Source organism: Panthera onca, chromosome Y (assembly GCF_046562875.1).
Source record: "Panthera onca isolate mPanOnc1 chromosome Y, mPanOnc1 haplotype 2, whole genome shotgun sequence".
NCBI classification, from domain to species: Eukaryota; Metazoa; Chordata; class Mammalia; order Carnivora; family Felidae; genus Panthera; species Panthera onca.
Genome location: NC_138358.1, coordinates 28,825,892 through 28,850,419, shown reverse-complemented (window position 1 = coordinate 28,850,419; position 24,528 = coordinate 28,825,892). Strand labels below are relative to the sequence as shown.

The window sequence follows — 24,528 nt, the reverse complement described above, 5'->3', positions numbered from 1 at the left end:
CTTAGGCATTGAAAGGTTGATTCCAAACCAGTGTTTGTTTGAGTCACCTTCTCTCCGTTCTCCCTGCTTCCTTTCCATTTCTTAGCCAACGGCTCGTTCTCTGTGGTCTCTGGTGGCATCTCGTTAGGGGCAAGACAGATTGATAAAGGAGGTGTTCTTATTATGTTCTCCATATTATTTTAAGTACAAATTGGAGTGACAGCTTGCATGTGGGAGATGGGTATCTGTTTTCTTTCACTGCAATATATTTCGCTGTTGTAATCATGTGCTTATCATAGTTCCCACCCTCTTTATATGCAAGGATTAGCTATCCATAGGTTACCATAGAGTCGTATGAATTTGCGCTGACACAAAACCAAATTAGTAGCTTCATTGAAGTAATTACCTCTCTTCAGGGGACCCAAATTCATCCCACCTAGATGTTCTGAGCATAAGCCCTTGTGTTCAGCTGCTCCTCAAGACTATACTGCCATCCAGACGTGTTTTAATAAAGCTTTAGAGACTAAGCCAATTGTCTCAAGAGGCAGAAAGAAGCAGGTGGACCCAGGACCTGGCACCTAAGGATGAGCTCCTTAAAAATAAACTATGAGCAGTAGGTCATTAACGATGGAAAGGTCATATCTTGATAGATTTGGAAAACCAGTCTGAAATGTTGGAAGTAGCAATAATGGCTTTGTAATCTCATGAGGGTTTCATAATGGGGACTCATGTAATGAGTGTGGCAATAACACATGTTTATGTTTTTCAGCACATTTTTCCTCTGGCCAAAGAAAATAATAGGAAGCCACTCGGCACTGTATCATGAAGCTCAGGTGAGGGAAGTTGCTGTTGTGCAAGTGTGTTGAATCTAATGGACACTCTGGGGACATCTGTGAATTCCCCAGGTTTATAGATTCTGTTATTTATAGGTGACAGCCATTCCTGGGTAGGGTTGGCCATAGATGTCTACACTGATGTTCTGGATTCAGTAAGTCTAAGACAAAATAGGTGAAATGACGTCAAACCAGGATGCGAGAAAAGCAACTCAATGTGGCTGGTGTTGTTTCCAAATGTTTATACAAAGGTTCTGGGAGCAGAGGAAGGTTAGTGACCATTTGCTTCCTCCCTCCCAGAGGAAATCTTTGAGGTGGGTCTTCAGACATGAATAAAAACCAGACGGAAATAATACAATTAATAGTTCAAGCACCCAATATTCATTACCTGCTAATTGAGTAGGGACCCGGTGGGAAGGGTATTATATATTTCTCCGGGAAAATGGGGATTTTGTTGGGGGCTGAGCAGAATCGTGAAGCAGACTAAACTAGTCTTCAGATTCCAGGGTGCTCCTTTTCCACCATTCAGGTCTTCAACCATGTTCTCCCTTCTCCTTTGCCCTGGGGTTGGTTTCTCTTTGTTTGGCTTGCTGTTTTCCTTCCCTCCAACCAAATGTCCCTTCAGCAAAACTCTGTGCCCACCCGCGTTTGAATTCCAGTGCAAAGGAAAGTCGGCGGGCCCCTTCTTCCAGGGATGTGACCTCAGGAGTTTTACTGCCCCTGACGTAAGAAATGCTTTGTTTTCAAGTAAATGATTTCAGACTTCATGTCCTGGAGGAGCATTTTGTGTGTGTGAGCAGGAAACCCAGGGGAGCCTCTCTTTGCGCGTTGTGGGCCCCATTCGACAGTGGCAGTCAATGCTTGGGAAGAGACACACTCGAGGCTCGCCTGTTCCTGGGGAGATTGCCTGGTCTCCCGTGAGCCCTGCTGCATTCATGGGGACACGGTAATGGGAAGTAGCTCTTGAAGCCATCCTTGTAAAATCCATTGTCCCTTCTCAGGATCCTCGCCATCGCTCTGTCTTGGACGTGTTTACTCCTAAGCCCACGTGGGGCCCAGGAGGTGCATGAGGACAAGCCGAATATTGTCCTGATGATAGTGGACGATCTTGGGATCGGTGACTTGGGCTGCTTTGGCAACGACACGATGAGGTATGGCTTCGAGTTGAGCTGTGCTATTTCACTTGTTGTCTAGGCTTGGGAGGTTGATAACGTTTTATGACTACATCATGTGGAAAACCAAACTCATGGGATGGAATTTGCCTTTAAAAGAAGCCCATAATATTAAGATCAGGACCGTCTGGACTTGAATCTTGATTCTGCACTTACTGGTTCTGAAATCTGGCACAAGTTACTTGACTTCTGTGTGTCTTTCTTATCTTTCTTATCGGTCAAGCGTGCAGGTGAGCAGTGTACAGGTGTGGGCTCACAGATGCAAGGCATTTAGAGTAGTTACCTACCATGTCCTGAGCCCTCTGCGATATGCGCTTTTATGATGAGCGACGATTTTTACGCATACTTTTTCTCGGCGGGACTGGACATTGCACCCTTCCTAATTCTGGAAGCCAACAGACCTTTTACGGGGAGGTGCTTGTATTGTAAGAATGGGCATTCTGAAGGAAAAAAATGTACATGAAATAGACTCAGAGCTTTGTGGTAGGCAACAAAACGAACCATGGCAGGCCACGTACATGAGTAATGCCTACGCCAAGGCTTAGGAGTGCATCAGGGCTAGACGTGTGAAGTCTATACGTGGAAATCAACAATTCCATATTGTCCCATCTTCTCTCTTATGAAGAAAGCCAGGTCTCATTACATTTTACTGGGTTCCAGCCAGGGGGCTGTCTCTCTTCTGTACAGTCTGTCTGATTTTCTCCAACGTCCACACACCTTTCTAGGGAATCATGAGGCAGAGGTTGCAAACTTTGTCTGGAGCAAAGACGTCTGTCTATAGAGCCTGTGCATTGAACTTGTCGTTGGGTCTATTACTTGCTAGGCATAACTAAAGTGTGTAAGTCATTAGCCTTAATTCATCAGCCCATAAACACAGAAGTATTTTTACATATATTTTATTTTAAAGAAATTTTAATGTTTATTTATTTTTGAGAGAGAGAGACAGAGAGAGAGAGAGAGAGAGAGAGTGAGTGGGGGAGGGGCAGAAAGAGACACAGAATCCAAAGCCAGCTCCAGGCTCTGAGCTGTCAGCAGAGGCTCCGATGCAGGGCTTGAACCCATGAACCTGTGAGATCATGACCTGAGCTGAAGTCAGATGCTCAACTGGCTGAGCCACCCGGGCGCCCCAATTTTACATATATCTTAAAAGGCAGTGCCATTAAATGTACTCATTGAATATATGCAGTAGATACCACATTGCAGAACCAAATTATATCGACTGTGCAATACACAGCCACTGCCTAAAACCTCAGCTGTATTTTCTCCACGATGCGGGCAGAAACCAGGCAATTAGGCGATGTGTGCAGTTACTTTTTCTCTGATTCTGAGCTCAGGGAATCACAGCAAACAGAGCTGTTGGTTTCTGTCTCTCTCTCTATCTGTCCCCTCTTGTCCCCTCTGCAATTCCCCTCTGTCTCTCTTTCCAGGACTCCTAACATCGACCGCTTAGCAAGGGAAGGCGTACAACTGAAACACCACATCTCCGCCGCGTCAATGTGCACCCCAAGCCGGGCCGCCTTCCTCACGGGAAGATACCCCATCCGATCAGGTGTGTAGATGGACGCACCTCTGCTACTCTCTGTGAACATGTTAAGCCACGAGGAAGTGAGTAGGTGACTAGGTCATTTCGAAAAGTTTGCCCCAAAAAGGGCAGACACACGTCCATGCACACACAGCTGCGGACGTCTGTGTGGAAAGCACTGCTCTCCTAGTCAACCCAAGCCCACCCTGCGTGGCTGAGTTATGTCTATTCACCTAGAGTTGAATGTTTCTCCTCGGTGGCCTGCAATCAGGCGTAGGCAGGACTTTCCATCCCAGGGCAAGAACGAGAAGCTGTCTCAGAAGGACGTAACGTATAGAACACGCCTACGCTAATCCGGGCTGTCATGAGGATGTCCTAGCACAATGTCTCAAACGTTCATCACCCATTTCAACCATTGTATGGATGCAACAGGCTTTGCTTATCTGTCCCTTGATTGACTAACCATTGGATTGTTTCTGGCTTTAGGCTCTTACGAAAAGTTCTGTTGTGTACTTGCCCAGACACATGTTTGACTCATTTTCAGATCTTTTGAGGTTGATGATATCTGGCTTAGCGGGTGCTAGAACGCATCAGGTCCAGTGAACGTTAACTCTTTATTCTTTTTTTCTTCTTGTAGTACACTTCTATGTGATTTGACTCTCTTTTTTTTTCTGTGCTGCTCACTTTATGTAAATTCGGAGAAGTTCAAAACCTAGATGTCCACTTGTCCCGGATGCCCCAGTGTCAGGTTTTTCACAGACATTTGGCTTATCCATCTTTTCTGCAAATACTAAAACTTATTATCAGAAACACACACACACACACACACACACACACACACACACACACACACATTGTAGGATTTCAGGTTTTCATGATTTCATTTTTTGGCTCTTTTACCGACACAATGATTCCCCTGCCAAGAGTAGGCCTGTGTTAGTGGTTCAGTCACGCGTGTCTACTGAAATGACACCCAGTCCTGTTGTAAATTTGCAAGAGGCTACATGTAGAGTGTTATTTGAGTGGTGTGCTTGTGCGTATCTGGTAGTGTCGTGCGTGTGTGTGCAAGTGGGTAAGGGGTGCGTCATGGGGCCCGGTGTGAGTTCTGTCTGCAGGACGTGATTTTCCTCGCCCACGTGATGGTTTTGTTGATCCTCTCTCGTCATGTCTGCGTCTTCCAACTCCTGAACTCCCCGTGACTCCCTCTCCTCTCCATCTCACGGGAACCTACTCACTGCGCGTGCCTTCTGCTTTTTGCTTTTCTTTTCCCATCCCGTCTAGGAATGGTTTCTAACAGAGTGAGCCGTGTGATCTCCACGCTCGGAGCTCCTGCTGGACTCCCTCGCAATGAGACAACATTTGCAGCCTTACTGAAGAGGCAAGGGTATAGTACGGCATTGATAGGTAAGAAGCGACCACGGGCATGCCTCGTTTACTACAAAGGAATAATCTGCGTCGTTCTATGCTCGATGTGGTTTTCTTGGAAACCCTTTGTCTCCAAAGAAGCATGCATCTTGGCTGTGGCAGAGAAGGCCCTCCGTGTGATATCGACTCTATATCCACCACTCTGTGGGCTACCTGTGAGCTTTCTCTTTACTTTCCAAAATTAACCCTGCTTAATCTATCATACGGTCTTTCCCAAGGAAACGTGTTCCCTGTGTCCTCCAGAATTCTTCATCATGCTTTGTTCACCTGGGACCATCTGCCCTAATGCCCCCTGACCAACACACACACATTTCTTCCTAAACGACGCCCGTTCACTCTTTTCAGACAGAATTCAGGCATGACGGAAGACCGCTTCCCACCAGACCCCCAGTTCTTGCCAGATGGCCACCCCACGTGCTTCTGTATAATCCTGTGTTCTTTGTCTTTGCATAGAACTCTGTATGATACTGTGATTTCTACATTATTCTCTGCAGACTCTGGAATACATCAACCCATTCACCACACAACACTTGTGAAGTGTGACAAGCTCTCTCAAGAACACACAAATAGCTTTATGCATCAACTAATGACTCCGTAAACTAATGACTCCGTAAAAAAGTCTATGCCCTATAACCATCACCCAAATAGAAAAAAAAAATATTTAAAAACTAACTTTTGAGAAATGTCAACACCCTGTATCTGTCACCCCAATCAAGTGCAGCTACACCTACTGTCTTTGTTTGAGAGCCTGGGTTTCAATTGGCTTGAGAATAACATCCTAGTTTAAAGTTTATTTATCTATTATGAGAGAGAGAGAGAGAGAGAGAGAGAGAGAGAGAGCAGGGGAGGGGGGCAGAGAAAGAGGGAGAGAGAGAATCCCAAGTAGGCTCTGTGCTGTCAGTGACAGTAAGATCATGACTTAAGCCAAGAGTTGGACGCTTAACTGACTGAACCACCTGGGTATCTCCAGAATAACATGCTATTTTCTTTTCTTTTCTCTTCTTCTTATTTATTATTGAGACACAGAGAGAGACAGAGCATGAACAGGGGAGGGGCAGAGAGAGGAGGAGACACAGAATCGGAAGCAGGCTCCAGGCTCTGAGGTGTCAGCACAGAGCCCGATGTGGGGCTCGAACCCACAAACTGTGAGATCATGACCTGATCCGAAGTCAGATGCTTAACTGACTGAGCCACCCAGGTGCCCCTAACATGCTATTTTAAATTGACTTTTGTAACCAATTTGACATTGATCAGAGGAGACAGTCTTCATGGAGGTGCAGGACAGGAAAGCCTGGGCCAGTAGTCCTGGTTCTCATGTGCTTAGTCCCTCAGGTGCTCTGAGATGTGAATCTGCATCCTTCATGTGGCCCTAACTCCATGGGGGGAACCATTAATGGTTTAGTGGATACACATGATCAGATTCTGTTACAGTCCTCATGTTAACAGGACAAACATGGATCTTTCTGTTACCATTCAAAACGTGTGGCAAGTTTTATCAAATAAAGTTCAGTGAAGTTTAGTGGGAGACTCTGGGATTTCCAGCCAGCCATCTATCCAACCATCTACTCATGCATGCCTGGTCCATTCTCCATCATTTATCTACATCTACTAACTATCTATCTGTCATCTATCTATCTATCTATCTATCCATCTATTCTCTATATCTATCTGTTACCTATGTGTCCGTCCATCCATCCACCCACACATCCACTCATCTATCATATATCTATCTGTCCACCTATGTATGCATATATACATTACCCATCTGTTTGCCATGATTTTATTTGTATTTATCATTATATATCTATGTACTATCTCTACCCACCCACCATCTATTCGTCATGTATCATTTATCTTATCTCTATCATTTATTTTTATGGCTATAATTTACATCTATCTATCTATCTATCTATCTATCTATCTAATCTATCCATCGTGCAACCATGCATCCATCTATCCATCCATCATATCCATCCATCCATCCATCCATCCATCCTTCATATCTATCCATCTATAATATCTATCTATCTATCCATCATATCTATCTATCTATCTATCTATCTATCTATCTATCTAATCTATCCATTGTCCATCCATCCATCCATCCATTCATCCAACCATCCATCCATCTATCCATCCATCCATCCATCATATCTATCATCTATCTATCTATCCATCATATCTATCATCTATCTATATACGTATCCATCCATCCATCCATCATATCTATCTATCTATCTATCTATCTATCCATCGTCTGTCCATCCATCCATCCACTCATACATCTATCCATTCATCTGCCACTCATGTATCCATCTATCCATCTTATATCATATGTATCTCATCATCTAATATCTATTTATCTACTTAGCTACTCACCTGTCTATCCATCATCTATAGTCTACACTGACTCTCTCATGTCTTCATCTTTGTGGCTATGACTTTTTTTCTTCCTGTGAATGAGAAACTGCCCAGTTCACATCCTTGCTGCAAACTCACAAGTGTGTTTTCCTCCCTTTAATTTTCATCCTATTTGGTCACTCACAACCAGGTCTTGACACAGATTTTTGTGCAGTAAAGAAGTCACACAGTGTTGGTGGTGTGTGTGCATATTATGCATTGTTTGTCTGTTTGTCATTTCAGGCAAATGGCACGAAGGCTTAAACTGTGATTCCCGACATGACCACTGCCATCACCCATATAATTATGGGTTTGATTACTTCTATGGCATGCCATTCACTCTGTTTGAACCTTGCTGGCCGGATCCCTCGCGTGACACGGAATTAGCCATCGGGGGCAAAGTCTGGCTCTGCATTCAGCTGGTCGCCGTTGCTGCACTCACGGCTGCCTTGGGGAAGCTGAGTCGCTTGATCTGTCTTCCCTGGTCTTTCATATTCTCCATGATTCTTTTTATTTTTCTGCTGGGCTACTTTTGGTTCTCCAGTTACAAATCCCCTCTGTACTGGGATTGCCTCCTCATGCGCGAGCACGAGATCACTGAACAACCGATGAAGGCAGAGCGTGCTGGCTCCATCATGGTGAGGGAGGCGACTTCATTTATGGAAAGGTAAAAGTCATTTTCTTTCAAAATCCATGTATTTTAATGGATTTAACAATGAGTATTTTAAAGACAGGAGTCTTTTTAAAACATATATATATATATATATATATATATATATATATATATATATTTTTTTTTTTTTTTTTTTTTTAACATGAAATTTATTGTCAAATTGGTTTCCTTACAACACCCAGTGCCTATCCCAACAGGTGCACTCCTCAATGCCCATCACCCACTTTCCCTCTCCCCCACCCCCCCATCAACCCTCAGTTTGTTCTCAGTCTCTTATGGTTTGGCCCCTTCCCTCTCTAACTTTTTTTTTTCTCCTTCCCCTCCCCCATGGTCTTCTGTTAAGTTTCTCAGGATCCACATAAGAGTGAACACATATGGTATCTGTCTTTCTCTGTATGGCTTATTGCACTTTGCATCACACTCTCCAGTTGCATCCATGTTGCTACAAAGGGCCATATTTCATTCTTTCTCATTGCCACGTAGTATTCCATTGTGTATATAAACCACAATTTCTTTATCCATTCATCAGTTGATGGACATTTAAGCTCTTTCCATAATTTGGCTATTGTTGAGAGTGCTGCTATAAACATTGGGCTACAAGTGCCCCTATGCATCAGTACTCCTGTATCCCTTGGGTGAATTCCTAGCAGTGCTATTGCTGGGTCATAGGGTAGATCTATTGTTAATTTTTTGAGGAACCTGCACAGTTTTCCAGAGTGGCTGCACCCGTTTGCATTCCCACCAGCAGTGCAAGAGGGTTCCTGTTTCTCCACATCCTCGCCAGCATCTATAGTCTCCTGATTTGCTCATTTGAGCCCCTGTGACTGGCATGAGGTGATATCTCAGTGTGGTTTTGATTTGTATTTCCCTGATGAGGATTGATGCTGAGCATCTTTTCATGTGCCTGTTGGCCATTTGGATAAGACAGGAGTCTTTTAAAAACCATAAGAGAATGAGTGTTTTTTAAAAATAAAAGGTGATGGTTTGAACAATGTTGACTTAAGAAATGGAATATTGCTAGTTAGGGCTAGACAATACAATAGTGCGTGTTTTGGAGTTCACATGGACTCTTCAGGAAGTGCCTGAGGAGGTGGTATCTCATTTGAGTTCCTCTTATTAAAATCACAATATCTCTGTTGGCCCCGAAATTCAGATTTGGTCAGACCAAGCAGGTAGACTCACACTAGACTGAGACTTACAAAACTGGCTTATTAATTTGCAATGCATATTGTTTGTATATTAATGTACAATGGGAAATGTATTTGCCAGGAAACAGATAGTAGAGTAAGTTGGCCATTGCATTTTTTTTCCTGTTAGGGAAAAAACTTTTTGAGAAGTTAAAATCAGAGGGCTTATCACTGAGCATGTGATACATAAGGGATTTTATTCCGCTTAGGGCAGTGGTGATCGTTAGAGAGTCCTATGCATCCCAAACATAATCACTGGAAAGTTTTCAAGGGAACCACATTTAGAAACATCTAGCTGATGGATCTTTTTTCAGAAAAAGGCTGTGAACACATTTTTTTGCTCACCTTTTGTCTTTACTGATCACCATCCTGGGGTCTGGGCTTCGAGGACAAGTACACATTTAGTGATGACATTAGATGTACAAGCCCATGATAAGAAATAGGGTAATGGGCATTAGTTCAGGGTGCTATCAGTCCAAACTGTAGGAACCTTCCAAGATATCAGGGAACCATACTTGAGAAGACATGTTAACTAAATCCTGAAAGGTAAGCAAGAACAAGACGAACAAGGGGCCAGGCATTCCCAAATAAAGCTGAAGCAGAAGGAAGATAGGTCCTCGGCTAAGCAGGGACACACAGAACGCAAATGCCACTCTAAGAAACTTCGGCTGCAATGAAATATGGAAACGCAAAGAAAGGGAAAAAAATGAATTAAAAAGGAAGTTGTGCCATGGTGAGTTGGATTAGGGTAGTGTGAAATGGAATTCCCTAGAAACTTCACATCCATCTGGAAGCCCAGAATCTGATGTTACTTTGGAATTGGGTCTTTGGAGATATGATTTGTGAAGATGAGGTCATCACAGGGTAGGGATCTGTAAGCTAGTGTGTTTGACTGCCCTGTAGAGTTGATTGCTGATATAAAGTATCTTGGGCCATGTGTGGCTAGCTTTGTCCTTACCCCATAGGCCACGAGGACACAAAACAAATTTGTACTCTCAGACAGAGAGAGAGATCAAACCGTCTTTGCCTTGTAGATGCAATGCAATGGCTGGTTTCATCAGGGCAAACGCCTTATTCCCTGGTAACTTCCACATGTGCAGAGGCATAGGTGTTTTGCACAGGGACACACTGGCAGGTTGCAAGGTGGGTCCGTCACACTGAAAGCTCAAGACGAGTGATTCTGTTCCACTCGTGCTGTCGCTTACCATTTACATTAGTACATCAGGAGCAAATGCTGGGGTGTGGAAATGGACTCCCGTCACCAAAACCTGTGCTGAGTTTCAGAAGGTCTATACGATCTATCATGGAACCATGTTGAAGGGGAATGGGGACCCGAAGATTCGGAAGCCATTCTGTTGACTAGCGATGTGGCCGTGAACAGGTGGCATAGATTCGAGATTGCTAGAGATCCCTTTTATCTGGATTCTCAGTGTGTGAGTTTCCTCTGGCTGCTGGAACACATTTCCGCAAGTGGGGGTGGCTCAGAGCGTCACAGATTTGTTATTTGATGGTTCTGGAGGTCAGGAACCCCAAACTCATCTTATGGCACTGGAATCAAGGCTTTGGGTGGACGGGCTCATTCCGGGAGGTTTTAGGGAAGAGTGTTCTTTGTTCCACGTTGGAGAGACTGCAGACTTTCCTTGGCTTGTAGCTCTCTCCCTGCATCTCAGCTTCCATTACCTCCTACCCACATCATGTTTGTCTGATTGTGTCCTTATTGCTTCCCTCTCGTAAGGAACCTTGTAATTGCATTGGGTCCACACCCAGATAATCCAGGATTATCCACCCACTGTCTCAGGATCCTGAACCTGATTGTATCTACAGATTCCCTTTGGCCATGCAAGGTGGCATCTGTATAATCTCATTCTTCACTAGCACATATAGCAGCTTCCTTGGGCTCCAAGGACAAAGTACCAGAAACGGAGGGGCTTGAAACAGCAGAAACGTACTCTCTGTGAGCTGTGGACACTGGAAAAGTCCCAAAGGAAGGTGTCAGCTGGGCTGTGCTCCCTGAGAATGTTGTGAGGGGAGCATCGTTCCTGGCGTCCTCTAGCTTCTGGTGGCTGCTGTCGGTGCTGGGTGTTCCTTGGCGTGTCCGTACATGACCCCGACCTCTGCCTCTGATTTCCCAAAGCCTCCTTCCCCTGTGTGCGTTTCCATATCTGCGAACCATCCGTTTCTTTGAAGGACACCTGTTCTTGCATTCTGGCCCCACCTTACCCCGGGATGACCTCACCTCCACTAATTACATCCCCAAAGACTCCATTGGCAAATGCCATGACATTCCAAGCTTCCAGATGGGCTTCAATTTTGGAGGGACACCAGCCATTCTGCCCAGCTCACCCTGGTGCAACTTCATTACGATGATGATGATGATTTCATTACTTCCCCTCATGACATGTCATCAGAGGAGAAATTTCCCAAAGACTCGCATTTGAGTCGTGCACTGTTTAGCTGAGGACCTGCCTTCCCGGAGGATCGTCAGGGCTCGAAGTAGGTCAGCCTTGTCTTCCGTGTCCTCACAGGAAGGGCCAAAGGTGTGGGGACGGCTTGCCAAGATGTCTCTGTCCGTGCTTGCTCGTGGGTTGTGAAAGAGTTGGCATCCCTTGGGTCTGTTGGATGTGACTCTGGCCTGCAGATTTCGTCAGCCCTGGGAAAGCGTGGGGCTGTGTCAGGCGGGGTCACTGAGACTGCAGCCGTCCTGCATGTGTCCCCGGCGGCGGTCCGGATGCTGGGGGATGCTGGAGTCCAGAGCAGCCACAATGCCGCCTGGTGCATGCATCGCCTCTCTTAGGGTAGGCAGAGGAGGGACGGTCTCGCTAACTGTGGTTCCCTTTCCCGGACTTTGCAAACTCACGAGCCATGTGACTGATGTGTCCTCAGGCACCGTGAGGGACCGTTCCTTCTTGTGTTCTCCTTTCTGCACGTCCACGTGCCGCTTCCCACGACCACCGAGTTCATCGGCACCAGCAAGCACGGCTTGTATGGGGACAACGTTCAGGAGATGGACTTCATGGTGGGTAAGTGGCACAGGATGTAGGGACACGGGAAGCCCGGGCTTTGATAGTCGAGGACAGCCTCATGCGGCCCCCCGCCAGCCTCAACGATGCCACAGGTGCCAGCCCTCGACAAACTTCCCACAAAAGCACGCTCAGTGCTTCCCTGTCAGTGTGAGTCCCGGTGTTTCTGTCACACGTGTATTAGTTGGCACATTGGGTTCAGGGTTTCCTCCGGGGAAACACAGAAACGCACGCGAGGCTGGCCTCCCTGGTGGGCAGCACGAAATGGATTTCGGGGAACAGAGAGAGACGCCTTGGAAATCAAGCTTGTCAATTCACAGTCTTCAAAATACAGAAATGATTGAAACATTATTAGAAATAGAAATAGTATTGAACGAAATACAGGCACACAGGTCTGTGTTTATGCAGGCATAGGTATGCACGTGAGTGTGTGTGTGTGTGTGTGTGTGTGTGTGTGTCTGAAACTAACTCCAACTGAGGATGGGGTCAGTAGAAACAAAAAAAAGAACAAAAACAAATCCGATTTGCTTTAATATTGTAAATCAATAGAAAGTGTTCGAAATATCTAAGCGTGGGTACTCACGGGCCGTGTATATGCTGTCTGTCCAGGCAGACGTGAGCCTTCAGGATAAATAATCACGTTTCCATATGTCATTTCAGAAATAGTAAAAAAAAAAAAAAAAGTTTGTTTTTCTTCAACATACCCATCCTGGAAACTATATCAAAACCCAAAATCCCAAAAATCTCTGATCTCCGTGTTACAATGTTTTCTTTGTTAGGTTTTCTTGGTTACCGCCTGTAGGAGTCTGAGGGCTTACAGGATGCATTAGAAGAACCTAACCATGTTTCCTCATCTCCCTCCATTTAACTTCCTGCCCTACAGCACCTGCCACTTCACAGGTGTTTGGAAAGCTCCAGAAACTCCCCACCCCCACCCCATCTGGCTTCCTGCTTCCTCAAACCTGCCTAGAGGCTTTCAATGCAAATAACATTCCCTACTCGACCCAGGGGAAATCCTCTGGTTGGTACCTAGTTAGTAAGGCATCCAAAATGAGTCCCAGAGAATTCAGTAGCTCAGAGCAGGTTCATGGAGAATGGGAGGGGACGGTGAGAGTCCGAGGTGAGGCGGACAGATGGGACAGGCGAGCAGGAGGAGAGGCTTGGCTGGCCCTGCGTGCAGAGCAGTGGTGATGGCTGGGAGTGGGTTATGGGTTGGGTGTGTTGGGCAGGTCCCCTGGGCAGGGCGGCAGGAGCCCAGGAGAGGACACAATTGTCTGAGAAAGTCATACGCACACACACATCTCAGGACAAGTCACAACATGCTCATTTAAAGTGTAAATGGCGTCTGGGTGGTTCAGTCAGTTATGAGTCCGACTCTTGGTTTCGGCTCTGGTCATGATCTCATGGTTCGTGAGTTCTCTGCTGTCTGCACAGAGCCCATCTGGGATCCTCCGTCTCCCTCTCTCTGCCCCTGCCCTACTTGTGCTCGCTTTCTCAAAAATATAACAAAAAAAATTATGAATTAGGGAGTAACCATGAAAATACATGATTTCCAACATCAACTTAAATATATACTTCACATATATAATATATAACATAAAATATAAAGATATAACATGTACATAGATCATTAGTAATTGTATATCCTGTACTATATAATAGAAGAAATACGTGGGTCATCAATATATTATATTATTAATAGCATGCTAAATTAATAAGTACTATAGCAATAATATATAATAATATAGACATTAAGATAATATATAAGATATTGAGGGGCGCCTGGGTGGCTCAGTCGGTTAACGCCCGACTTCGGCTCAGGTCGTGGTCTTACGTTTCATGAGTTCGAGTCCCTCGTTGGGCTCTGTGCTGACAGCTCAGAGCCTGGAACCTGCTTCGGATTCTGTGCTCTGCCCCTCCCCTGCTCACACTCTGTCTCTCTCTGTCTCACAAATAAAGATTAAAAAAAGATATTGAGATCATTATATAGTATACTCCTAGTATAGAATTAGTGTAATAGTATATTTAGTTTATTATGCTTTATATATATATGTATATACTCTAATATACATGTACATACATAAATACGTAATTCTTTCTCTTTCTGTTAAAAATAACCCATTTCAAGATACAGTGGGTGATAGGCTACGATTCATAGTAGCTCCAATACCCATTATCAATATATAGAAATATGTTCAGAAAGTAGGTGACCACATTGCAGACACCTGACTCATACAAGAAGACTTTCATGAATGGAAATATACCAGGTTCTGGGTGGGCACAGTGACTCTTATAAAATATTAGTGATTCCAAAATTAATATCGAGGCCCAAGTCGAGTCTAATGAAAGTCTTAATTACTCTTACATGGTGAGCCCTCCTTACCAAGTGCCTGAGGGACGTCTGACAGGACGCCAGTTGAAGGAAAGTGTCAAATCTCACTTTTATGGTTGCAAAGAAAGCACTATTGAAAATAAACCTTAAAACACTAAATCACATGCAGAAGATTTGACTTTCAGATCAGGGATGCCGAAACAGGTAGCCAAGAAGACGGTCCAACGAGGAGGAGAATGTAGCAGGGAGGTCACTAACGCACAGTGGCAGGGATGGGATACGTCGGGCAAAATTGGTGTTGGGGTTGCATTGAGCTCCCCCCCACCCAAAAAAAGGTCCACATTGTAAGTGCTGGAATCTGTTACATGCGACAGTGTTTGGAAATAGAGGCTTTGCAGATGGAATCAAGGTATGGTGACGTCATAAGAGTGGGTGGTTGCAAGAAGGGACAGGTGACCTTGCAAGAAGATAAGAGGTGGGGACACAGAGACCCACAGAGGATGTGTGTGCCGTGTGAAGGCCCAGACACGTGCACATGTGTGCACACACACACAGGCACACACACACACGGATCACAATAGCACATGAGCACAGAGCTAGTAAAACACAGGGAAGTCACGACACAGGCAAAGAGCGCTAAGCCTCACGAAATGCCAAAAACGTACCCAAAAGTAGCATGCCTCAGGCTCCTTGCAAACAGAGGAACAATTAGCATCAATGTAATGTTTCATTCCTGAATAAAGGAGTCCACGGAAATCAAGAATAGAAATAAGGACGCCCCCAAAAGAAAAATCAGCAAAAGCAAAACATGACTTAGGGGTCACCAATATAAATGTTGGCATCTGCATCACAAAGTCTTTAAAAAATAAATACGATTAAGCAATAATATAGCGATGGGTAATAGTAATGATAATAAAAAATAAATCGATTTTTATTAGTAATGTAACATAATCGTCCGTCCAACACGAGATGTGGAGGAGGAACTGAGAAGAAGTTCACAACCACACACTGTTCTGGAGCTCACACTATCACCCACCGTAAGCAGGGTGCATTGTGAATGAGAAACATTTTTGCAATGACTCCCGCAGAAGCAACACAGACTAACATTATAGCCCAAGGCTCATCATGACATTCATTACACGTGTCCCTTTTCTTTTCTTTTCTTTTCTTTTCTTTTCTTTTCTTTTCTTTTCTTTTCTTTTTTCTTCTCTTCTCTTCTCTTCTCTTCTCTTCTCTTCTCTTCTCCTTTCTTTCTTTCTTTCTTTCTTTCTTTCTTTCTTTCTTTCTTTTTCTTTCTTCTTTTCCTTCCTTCCTTCCTTCCTTCCTTCCTTCCTTCCTTCCTTCTTTCCTTCTTTCTTTTTTACTATTTCAGGCAAGCTTCTTGATGCCATTGATGATTTCGGTGTGAGGAACCACACACTCGTCTACTTTACATCAGACCACGGCGGACATTTGGAGGCACGGGTGGGCCACGCCCAGGTCGGGGGATGGAACGGAATATACAAAGGTGAGGAGGGGGATGGTGAGCCGGGTCTGGTTGTAAGTAAGCTCTCTCGTGCTCATGATAATGGAAATCTGTGAACTGAACCGACTGATGCATGAAAAAGTGAACAAGTTCATTTTGTTTGGCTCTGGGTAAAATAACGTGCTAACCAAGGAAATTGACCTTAAGTTTGCCACGATTTCTGGGGAAATTAGCCCCCAGGGTTGGTACTCTGCTGAAGGGACATCTAGAAATCTACCTGCCTGGAAACACTATGAGGTTATAAAGTATTACCATAACCATGTGCCTTTGCACATCTCTGCCAATGAACTGAATATCTATCTACTCATTGATTACATTTATAAGACTGTAGAAAGAAGACTCGATATGGAAAAATCTGGTAGCCAGGGTATGGAGGACAAAAAGCAGAGGCTCCTGGGTTGTTAAGGAAGATTCGGTGCTGTCTTGTAAGGATATGGCTTAGCACACACAGAAGCAAGCATGTCTCTGGTTGTGTCATTAAATGCACAGGTAACGACTCCTTGTCCTGATGCAACATTTAGTGCATGAAAACACGTTCCATTAGGCCATGTTGTCCTGGTCTGTATAATACTTACCCTGCTGTGAAGAGAAAATTGTCTGGAAAATTGTCTGGAAATGTGTTAGCATGGGTATTTAAAGGCAGTTCAAAGTGTTTTCTAGAGGAAAATATTAATGATATTCATGCTTTCCTATTGAATGCAGAACAACTGAATCTATAATTGTATGAACGATAATAATACAGATTCAGTAGGAAATAATGTTTTTGTGTGAATAGGGTCGTCCCTGTCTCAGTCTGGCTGTGGGGCATCAGTGCACAAGTGAAGTGCACGCTTAGGAAATCAAATAAATCCCATGAGGAAATTGGGATTTCAATTTCGATTTCAAATTCTTGAAATTCTATTTTTGCCTATCAGGATATTTTTTAAAAATCTCCATTTCTGAACATGCTGTGATTGAGTAATTCAATGAAATAATAAGAATCCATGAACACCGTAGGATGGCCATTCTTCCTGGTTTGCTCAAGAGAATCCTGGTTTATGCCTGTTGTCGCGGGGTCATTGCTGACTCCTACGCGCATTCTCTAGAATGCCCTGGGTTGGGTAATAAATTTGCATAAATCCATACTATTCCATTCAACGTGTGTTCATGCATTCTGGATTCAGCAGTGACCAAAAGCAGTGAATCCCTGCCTTCAGGGAATTTACGTTGTCGTGAACGGTGGCATACCAGGAAAAAGAAAAGAATGAGTAAATTCTAGGATATGTTAGTAAATCTGCAAACAAAAAAAAAAGCCTGAAAAAATTCTAGGATGGGGCTGTCATTTGATCAGAAGTGTGCCTGCAGAAATGACAGAGAGAGTACCTCTGGAGCAAAGGTGTGAAGGAGGCTGGGGCCGAGGCAGGTGTATATGTGGGGTAACAGCCGTACGGGCGAAGGCAATAGCCAGTGCTAATACACCATATTGAATACAATCAGTTATTCAATTGAACACCTATCAGCAGCCCAAGGAAAAGGAATTGCATGGACACGTACCCGTGACCCGTTCAGAGTTCTGCACAGTGCTGGCTCCGAGCACATCGTCCGTACTATTAATTTTTAAATTCATTTGAGCACATTTTAAATACATCTGAATACATTTAAGTATATTTTAAATAGTAGAAATACATTTCAAATACATTTTTATTTTTTTTTATTTTTTTATTTTTATTTTTTTTCAATGTATGAAATTTATTGTCAAATTGGTTTCCATACAACACCCAGTGCCCATCCCAAAAGGTGCCCTCCTCAATACCCATCACCCACCCTCCCCTGCCTCCCATCAAATACATTTTTAAACACTTTTGCCCCCACGACTGTTTTACCTGGACGTCTGTCGCCTCACCCTGTAGGTGGGAAAGGCATGGCCGGCTGGGAAGGTGGAATCCGCGTCCCGGGACTGGTCCGCTGGCCGGGAAGGTTACCAGCTGGGAAAGTGATCGAGGAACCCACGAGTATGATGGACGTTTTCCCCACGCTGGCGGCCGTGTCAGGAAGCACGGTCCCTCAGGACAGGTGATGTCATACCGTCTGTTCACGCCATTGTGGTTCTCAGAGCGTTCGGGACACAGGCAGCATACTCTGTCTCAACACGTACCTAAAAGATTTGGGTTCGTGCGTGGCTGTGCCTCTTGAACATCATGGGTGCACGAGGCACCGGTCTCAGACACTGTGCGGTTTTCACTGGGGAGGTTTGGGGATGAGCACGTGGTAAAACACTCCCCCATGCAAGAGACACAACAGTCCCCTGGATTCTGCTGCGCAAGATCCGGAGGCTGATGTGAAGGTAAGACGTTGCATGGAGACTCGAATGCCTATCGTGATTTTCAATCCCACCAGGAGGAGACCCTTCCTACTGAATCCTAACACTCCCTGGAGACAACGGACCAAGGCAACCTTGCAGGCGCCTTTTGGATAGTTTATTCTAGCGGCTCCAACCCACTGACACGTCTTCGTCATAAGCCCAAAGACTGATTGTAATGTTTCCATATTCACCTAGTTCTAAAGGAAAGTAAAATAAATCCCAAAGCAAATTAGAAACAGCAGCAAAGAAAGACCAACTTATTTTTTTTTTAACCTTCATTTTAGGGGATAATAGGACTTATTGAGAATTTATATAAAATAGTAACAGAATACAATTCTGGTCTCCTAAGAAATACATTTATTGATTTGAGCTAAATGATCCATTATTTTTAGAGAGAGAGAGAGGGGGGGAGACACAGAATTCAAAGCAGGCTTCAGGGGCTCTGAGCTGTCAGCACAGAGCCTGATGTGGGGCTTGAACTCACGAACCATGAGATCATGACCTGAGCCGAAGTTGGGTGCTTAACCAACTGAGCCATCCAGGCTCCCCTAAATGATCCATTTTTTTAAAACCATAGTAATATTAGTGAAGAAGTAGTGTTTTTCTTTAAAGTAGGCTTCATGACCAGTGAGGAGTCCAACACGGGGTTTGAACTCAAAAACCAGGAGATCAAGACCTGAGCTCCTGAGCTGAGATCAAGAGTCGGGCACGTAACTGACTGAGCCACCCAGGTGCCCCTGTACCTTTTTACTTAATTGAGCTGATCACAGTCATAAAAATAATTTTCTAAGACATCAGTGGGGTGCACTGACTTTGGGACATTGGTATAATCTATATATTGGACTCAAAGTGTTCTGCAGAATTACAACCCCAAGAAATATTGTCCTCTGATCCCTGATTAGGATTTCCTTCCTAGAATTGATTTGCTTTTTATTTTTTGCAGAATTAGTTCTAAAAACATCTTATCTTTATTCCCAGTACTTTTTTTACTCTTCAGTGGAAAACTGAGCTGAGAGGCTCCATGAGATTCTGAAAGGCATGTGTGCTTTGAAGAAAGAAACTTGGCTTTTATGATGAAAGTTGCATTGGATGTTTGCACAGAGGTCTTTGGGTAGACATCAATTTTTATTTCTTTGGAGTAAATGACCAAGAGCAGGAAATCTGGGTCATAGTATCAATAAATGTTTTTGAGAAACTCTCAGATGGACTTTCAAAATGGCAGCCCCATTTGGCATTCCCACCAGCGATATGTATGATTTCCAGTGGCTCCACATTCTTGGCCACACTTGCTATGGCCATTCTTTTCCATCTTATATAATAACGATGCAGTTGAATCTGATCATGCTGTTAATTTGTGTTTCCCTAAGGACTAATGCTGTTGGACACATCTCCATGTGCTTATTGGTCCACCCGTGTCCATTCTTTGCCAAGTGTCTGTTCCAACCATTTGTCCATTTTTGTTTTGTTAAACTGGGCATTTTATTTTCTTCTTGTTGAATTGTGAGAGTTCTTTATATATTCTGAACACAAGTTTTTCATCAGATCTGCATTTTGCCAGTCCTATCTTCCATTCTGTGGCTTCTGTTCATTCTCTTAGCTTGTTATTTTAAAAGCAGTTTTCAATTTTGATAAGGGTCAATTTACTTTTTTAAAAATTTTTAAAATTTTTAAAAATTTTTTGTAAATGTTTGTTTTTTTTTTCTTTTTGAGAGATATTTCATGCACTCAAGCAGGGGAAGGGCAGAGAAGAGAGAGAGAATCCCAAGCAGGCTCCATGCTCAGCACGGAGCCTGATGCTGGGCTTGATCCCCCCAATTGTGAGATCGTGACCTGAGCCGAAACCAAGAGTTGTGTGCTTAACCATCTGGCCATGCAGGCACCTCTTTTGTTCTTTTATAGATTGTAATTTTTGTAATATATCTAAATTGCATTTTTCTATTCAAAGGTCACAAAGACTTCCTGTTATGATTTCTTCTTGTGTTTTTTTTTTTTTTTTTCAGTTTCAGGTTTTACATTTAGGCTTATGGTCCATATTGAGATGATTTTTTATATAGTGTGAGGTATGGGTTGAGATTTATTTTTCTTGCATTTAGATATTTAATCGTTCTAGTGACATTTATGGAAAGACAGTTCTTCCTTGACTAGATAACCTTGGACATTTGTTGAGAATCAATTGACCGACATATGTATTGGTCTGTTTCTTGGATTGTCTCCTGTTTCACTGATTCATATGCCCACCCTTATGACCTTACTAGTCATAAGGCTTGATTAGTCTTTCTTTGTACTAAATTTTGGAATGATTTAGTATGAATCCTCAAACTAGTTCCTTCTTTTTAACAATTATTTGTTCGTTCTCCCATGTAAATTTTAGAACATGTTGCTCACTTTGTGCAAAAGACCCTTTAGGGATTTTGGTTGAGTTTGCATTAAATCTATAGATCAGCTTGTTGAAAATTGACATCTTAACAATTTTGCGTCTTCCAGTCTATGGACATTGTACATCTCTTGGACATTCAGTTCTCTTATCAGATGTTTTGTGGCTTTGGGACACAAAATTTTAACATTGGAAACCGTGTTTTGTGATGCTGTAGTGAATGCTAGTTTAAAAAAATGGATTTCCTAGGTGTTCATTGCTAAGATATAGAGATAAAATTCTATACTTGTGACCTTGCTAAACTGAATTAGTGCACAGAACTCTTAAGGGATTATCAACACAGGCAATCATTGTATCTGAGAATAAAGAGAGTGTTCATTCTTTCATGATCATTTTTAGGATTATCTGACACTTATTATTGTATTTCTTATGACAAGGTAGGTTTTATTATTACTGTTTTCTAACATGAGGTAGAAGATCCTTTTTTCTAATATAAGAGAAAAAGTATAAGATTTTTTTAGAGGTTCTATAAGATTTCCTGTAAAAGTAGAAAGGCAATTGCTCATGAAATTGTGATTTGGTTGTATTTTGTTTGTTTGTTTGTTTGCTTCCTTGAATGTTTATTTTTGAGAGAGAGAGAGACAGCAGGGCAGGGGCAGAGAGCTAGAGAAAGAGAGAAAGGGCAGGAGAGAGTTAGAGAGAGAGAGAGAGAGAGAGAGAGAGAGAGGGAATCCCAAACAGGCTATTGCAGAACCTGATGTAGGGCTCGAACTCATGAACTGCGAGATCATGACCGGAGTCGAAATCAAGAGTCAGACGCTTAACTGATGGAGCCATCCAGGCGTCCCATGAATGTCATCCTTCAAACAGCCCAGTGGTCATCTTCCCCTTGCCTGATGCCCTTTGCGTGTGTTTGCAGGGTGATCGATGGCCAGGACCTCATGCCTTTGCTTCAGGGAGATGTCGAGCGCTCAGAGCATGAGTTCTTGTTCCACTACTGTGGTGCCTTTCTCCACGCAGCACGCTGGCATCCAAAGGACAGTGAGTACATGAGCCCCTGCTTGCTATGGACGCCAAGATTATAGCCACTCAAGTCCATTCTCAACACTTTGTTGAGACAAGTCCATTTATTCTAGGGTGGCCACTGAAAACACCTTCTTTGAAATCATTCTAAGAATCACTGTCTTTAGAAAGGTAGGGGGTCATCTATAAGAAATAATACGTTTTGAGATGCAAAACATGTGACAGATTCCAAGGATATATAAAATTATACCAGGGGAGTCTGATTTCTTAGTGTTGTTCTAAGGATGGAATGACATTTAGCCTTAACCTGTGGGCAAGGAGGAAGAACAGGGAAAATGCCTGAGAAGGTAGAACACAAGATGGGTTGGCACATGGGTTGGATGTTGCTGACGTGTCTTTTCTTGTCCAGGTGAGGCAGTGTGGAAGGTTCATTACGTGACACCTGTGTTCCAGCCGCCAGGAGCTCAAGGCTGCTATGAGACCCAATATTGCCGATGTTCGGGAAAACTGGTCACCTACCATGACCCTCCTCTGCTCTTTGACCTCACAAGGGACCCCTCTGAGTCCACACCTCTGACGCCAGACACGGAGCCCTCTTACAATGTGGTGATCCAGACGGTGGCCAATGCTGTGAAGGAACACAAGAAAAGCATCATTCCTGTCCGGCACCAGATTTCCGAATTGAATCAGGGCAACATATGGCTAAAGCCTTGCTGTGGGGTGTTCCCATTTTGTCTGTGCGACACAGAAGGGAACACATCTGCCGTGGGGGCATGAGGAAAAGATTGGGCACAGGCAGACAAAGTCAACCGATCGTGGCACCTGCAAAATTTCAAGGAAGGAATTGGAGAGCCCATGCGTTCATCTTCTGTTCCAGATTATTAAATGCCCATTGGTGGTGATGCTATCTGTCAACTTCTTCTCTGTTCTTGGGGATAAATGTGTATCTAGGTCCTGTGTGCACCGTTGATGGGGAAACAAAAAAAATCAACCATTAAAGAATAATCATTGAAATTATGATTGAATTTGTATTGAGTCATTGAAATAATTGAGTAGTTGAAAAATAATATGGATTAAATAATAATGCATTGAAAGGAACTAGTCTAAAATACCGGTAGGCTGCTGAGCCAACAGATTTATCTTCATCCACAGAAACTGAATGGGGAGTAGTCCATCCAAGGCTTGGGAGGGGCAGGTGCATGGATTTCCCCCTGAGGATGTGCCAGAGATTTGATGGAGTCTAACTTCCCCTCCATGATTTGGGTAGGAGTCCTTGCACGAGTTTGCTTGGGCTGCCTTGATAGATCGCCACAATCAAGACATCTGCACGGCTGTGCTCCCTCTGAAGCTATGGGTGGAATCCTTCACTGCTTGGATCTGTCCTAGCTTCTGGTGGTGGCCACAATCCTCAAGGTCCTTCTGCTTATAGACACATCGCTCTGGTTCCCGTCAACGTGTTCCTGCGGTCTTCTTCCCTTTCTGTGTGCCTGTCCCCAAGCCCCCCTCTCTTTAAAAGGACACCTGTCATTGGATTCGTAAGACGTCATCTTAACATCTGCATAGATCCTATTTCCAAAGAAGGGAACATTCACAGGTACCAAGGGTTATGACGTTCACATAACCAATAATAAACCAATAAATAACCAACTGGGGCTTGGAAATTGTTGAGTCATATGCTCAGGAGAACACACCCCAAGTCCCCATACACAACTATCAAACACAAATAACCGTGTTAATATCGGGTATTGTTTCTCTCCTGAGTGATCTCAGGCAGCCTTCTTGGACTTTATTAGCTCATGAAGGATTAGTTACATAGGCTGCATCATTTCTCTAACACTGCTTGTCCTAAGACTTCCAACACATCCTGATTTTATGACACATCTTACGAGAAGATTCATTTTGAATTTAGGATGTCACAGAGGAGAATTGGAGCACTTTAGCCTGAGAAGGATCTCCTGAGACCTTCTCACCAAGCCCCCTTATTTTATGGGTGAAGGAGACAGAGTGGGAGGTGGTTAAAGGGATTGACCAAGAAAGGCCACATCCCAGACTGACTAGGGTGACCCACTCCAGACTGCAGGTTGGAGACACATGATTCAGGAGTGCTCTTAGGTCCCAGCTCTGTTCCTTCTACGTCCCCAAGTCACACATTGAAGTGAAGGCTGTAGGAAAAAGCAAGCCATGTATAGTCAAGGACACCTTCCCATCCTGCACAGTCGTATCTGTAGAGTTGAGACAAATGGGTACAGAATTCAATAGCAGTTGACCTTGTCCCCAGCCGTGTGTCTTTGGCCCACTTATGGTTCAGTGTCTCTGTGTATAAAATGTCAATAATAAGGATGCCTGGGTGGCTCAGTTGGGTTAAGTGTCCGACTTTGGCTCAGGTCATGACCTCATGGCTCGTGGGTTTGAGCCCGGCATCGGGCTCTGTGCTGTGACAGCTCAGAATCTGGAGCCTGCTTTGGATTCTGTGACTCCCTCTCTCTCTTCCCCTGGCCCACTCACTCTCTGTCTTTTTCTCTCTTGAAAATTAATAAATAGGGGCGCCTGAGCGGCTCAGTTGGTTAAGCGTCCGACTTCGGCTCAGGTCATGATCTCGCAGTCCGTGAGTTCGAGCCCCGTGTCGGGCTCTGTGCTGACCACTCAGAGCCTGGACCCTGTTTCAGATTCTGTGTCTCCCTCTCTCTCTGACCCTCCCCCATTTGTGCTCTGTCTCTCTCTG

The 24,528-nt window shown here is 44.0% G+C and overlaps 1 protein-coding gene across 1 annotated transcript; it reads left to right on the top strand.

Moving 5' to 3' along the window:
• The first annotated feature begins 801 nt into the window (after nucleotides 1-801).
• On the top strand, nucleotides 802-22,752 carry ARSF (arylsulfatase F). Its single transcript, XM_081794434.1, has 10 exons — nucleotides 802-812; nucleotides 1,814-1,963; nucleotides 3,412-3,533; nucleotides 4,788-4,910; nucleotides 7,575-7,998; nucleotides 12,075-12,211; nucleotides 15,916-16,050; nucleotides 17,958-18,120; nucleotides 21,703-21,824; nucleotides 22,216-22,752. The coding sequence occupies exons 1-10, from the start codon at nucleotides 802-804 to the stop codon at nucleotides 22,581-22,583; spliced, it is 1,755 nt and encodes a 584-aa protein (XP_081650560.1). The 3' UTR covers nucleotides 22,584-22,752.
• Nucleotides 22,753-24,528: the final 1,776 nt, after the last annotated feature.

Excerpts from the sequence above, each read along its gene's own strand:
- ARSF (XM_081794434.1), top strand. Across the intron at positions 16,051-17,957 it reads ATGGAACGGAATATACAAAG|GTGGGAAAGGCATGGCCGGC; the intron begins GTGAGGAGGGGG and ends CTCACCCTGTAG. Across the intron at positions 18,121-21,702 it reads AGCACGGTCCCTCAGGACAG|GGTGATCGATGGCCAGGACC; the intron begins GTGATGTCATAC and ends GTGTGTTTGCAG.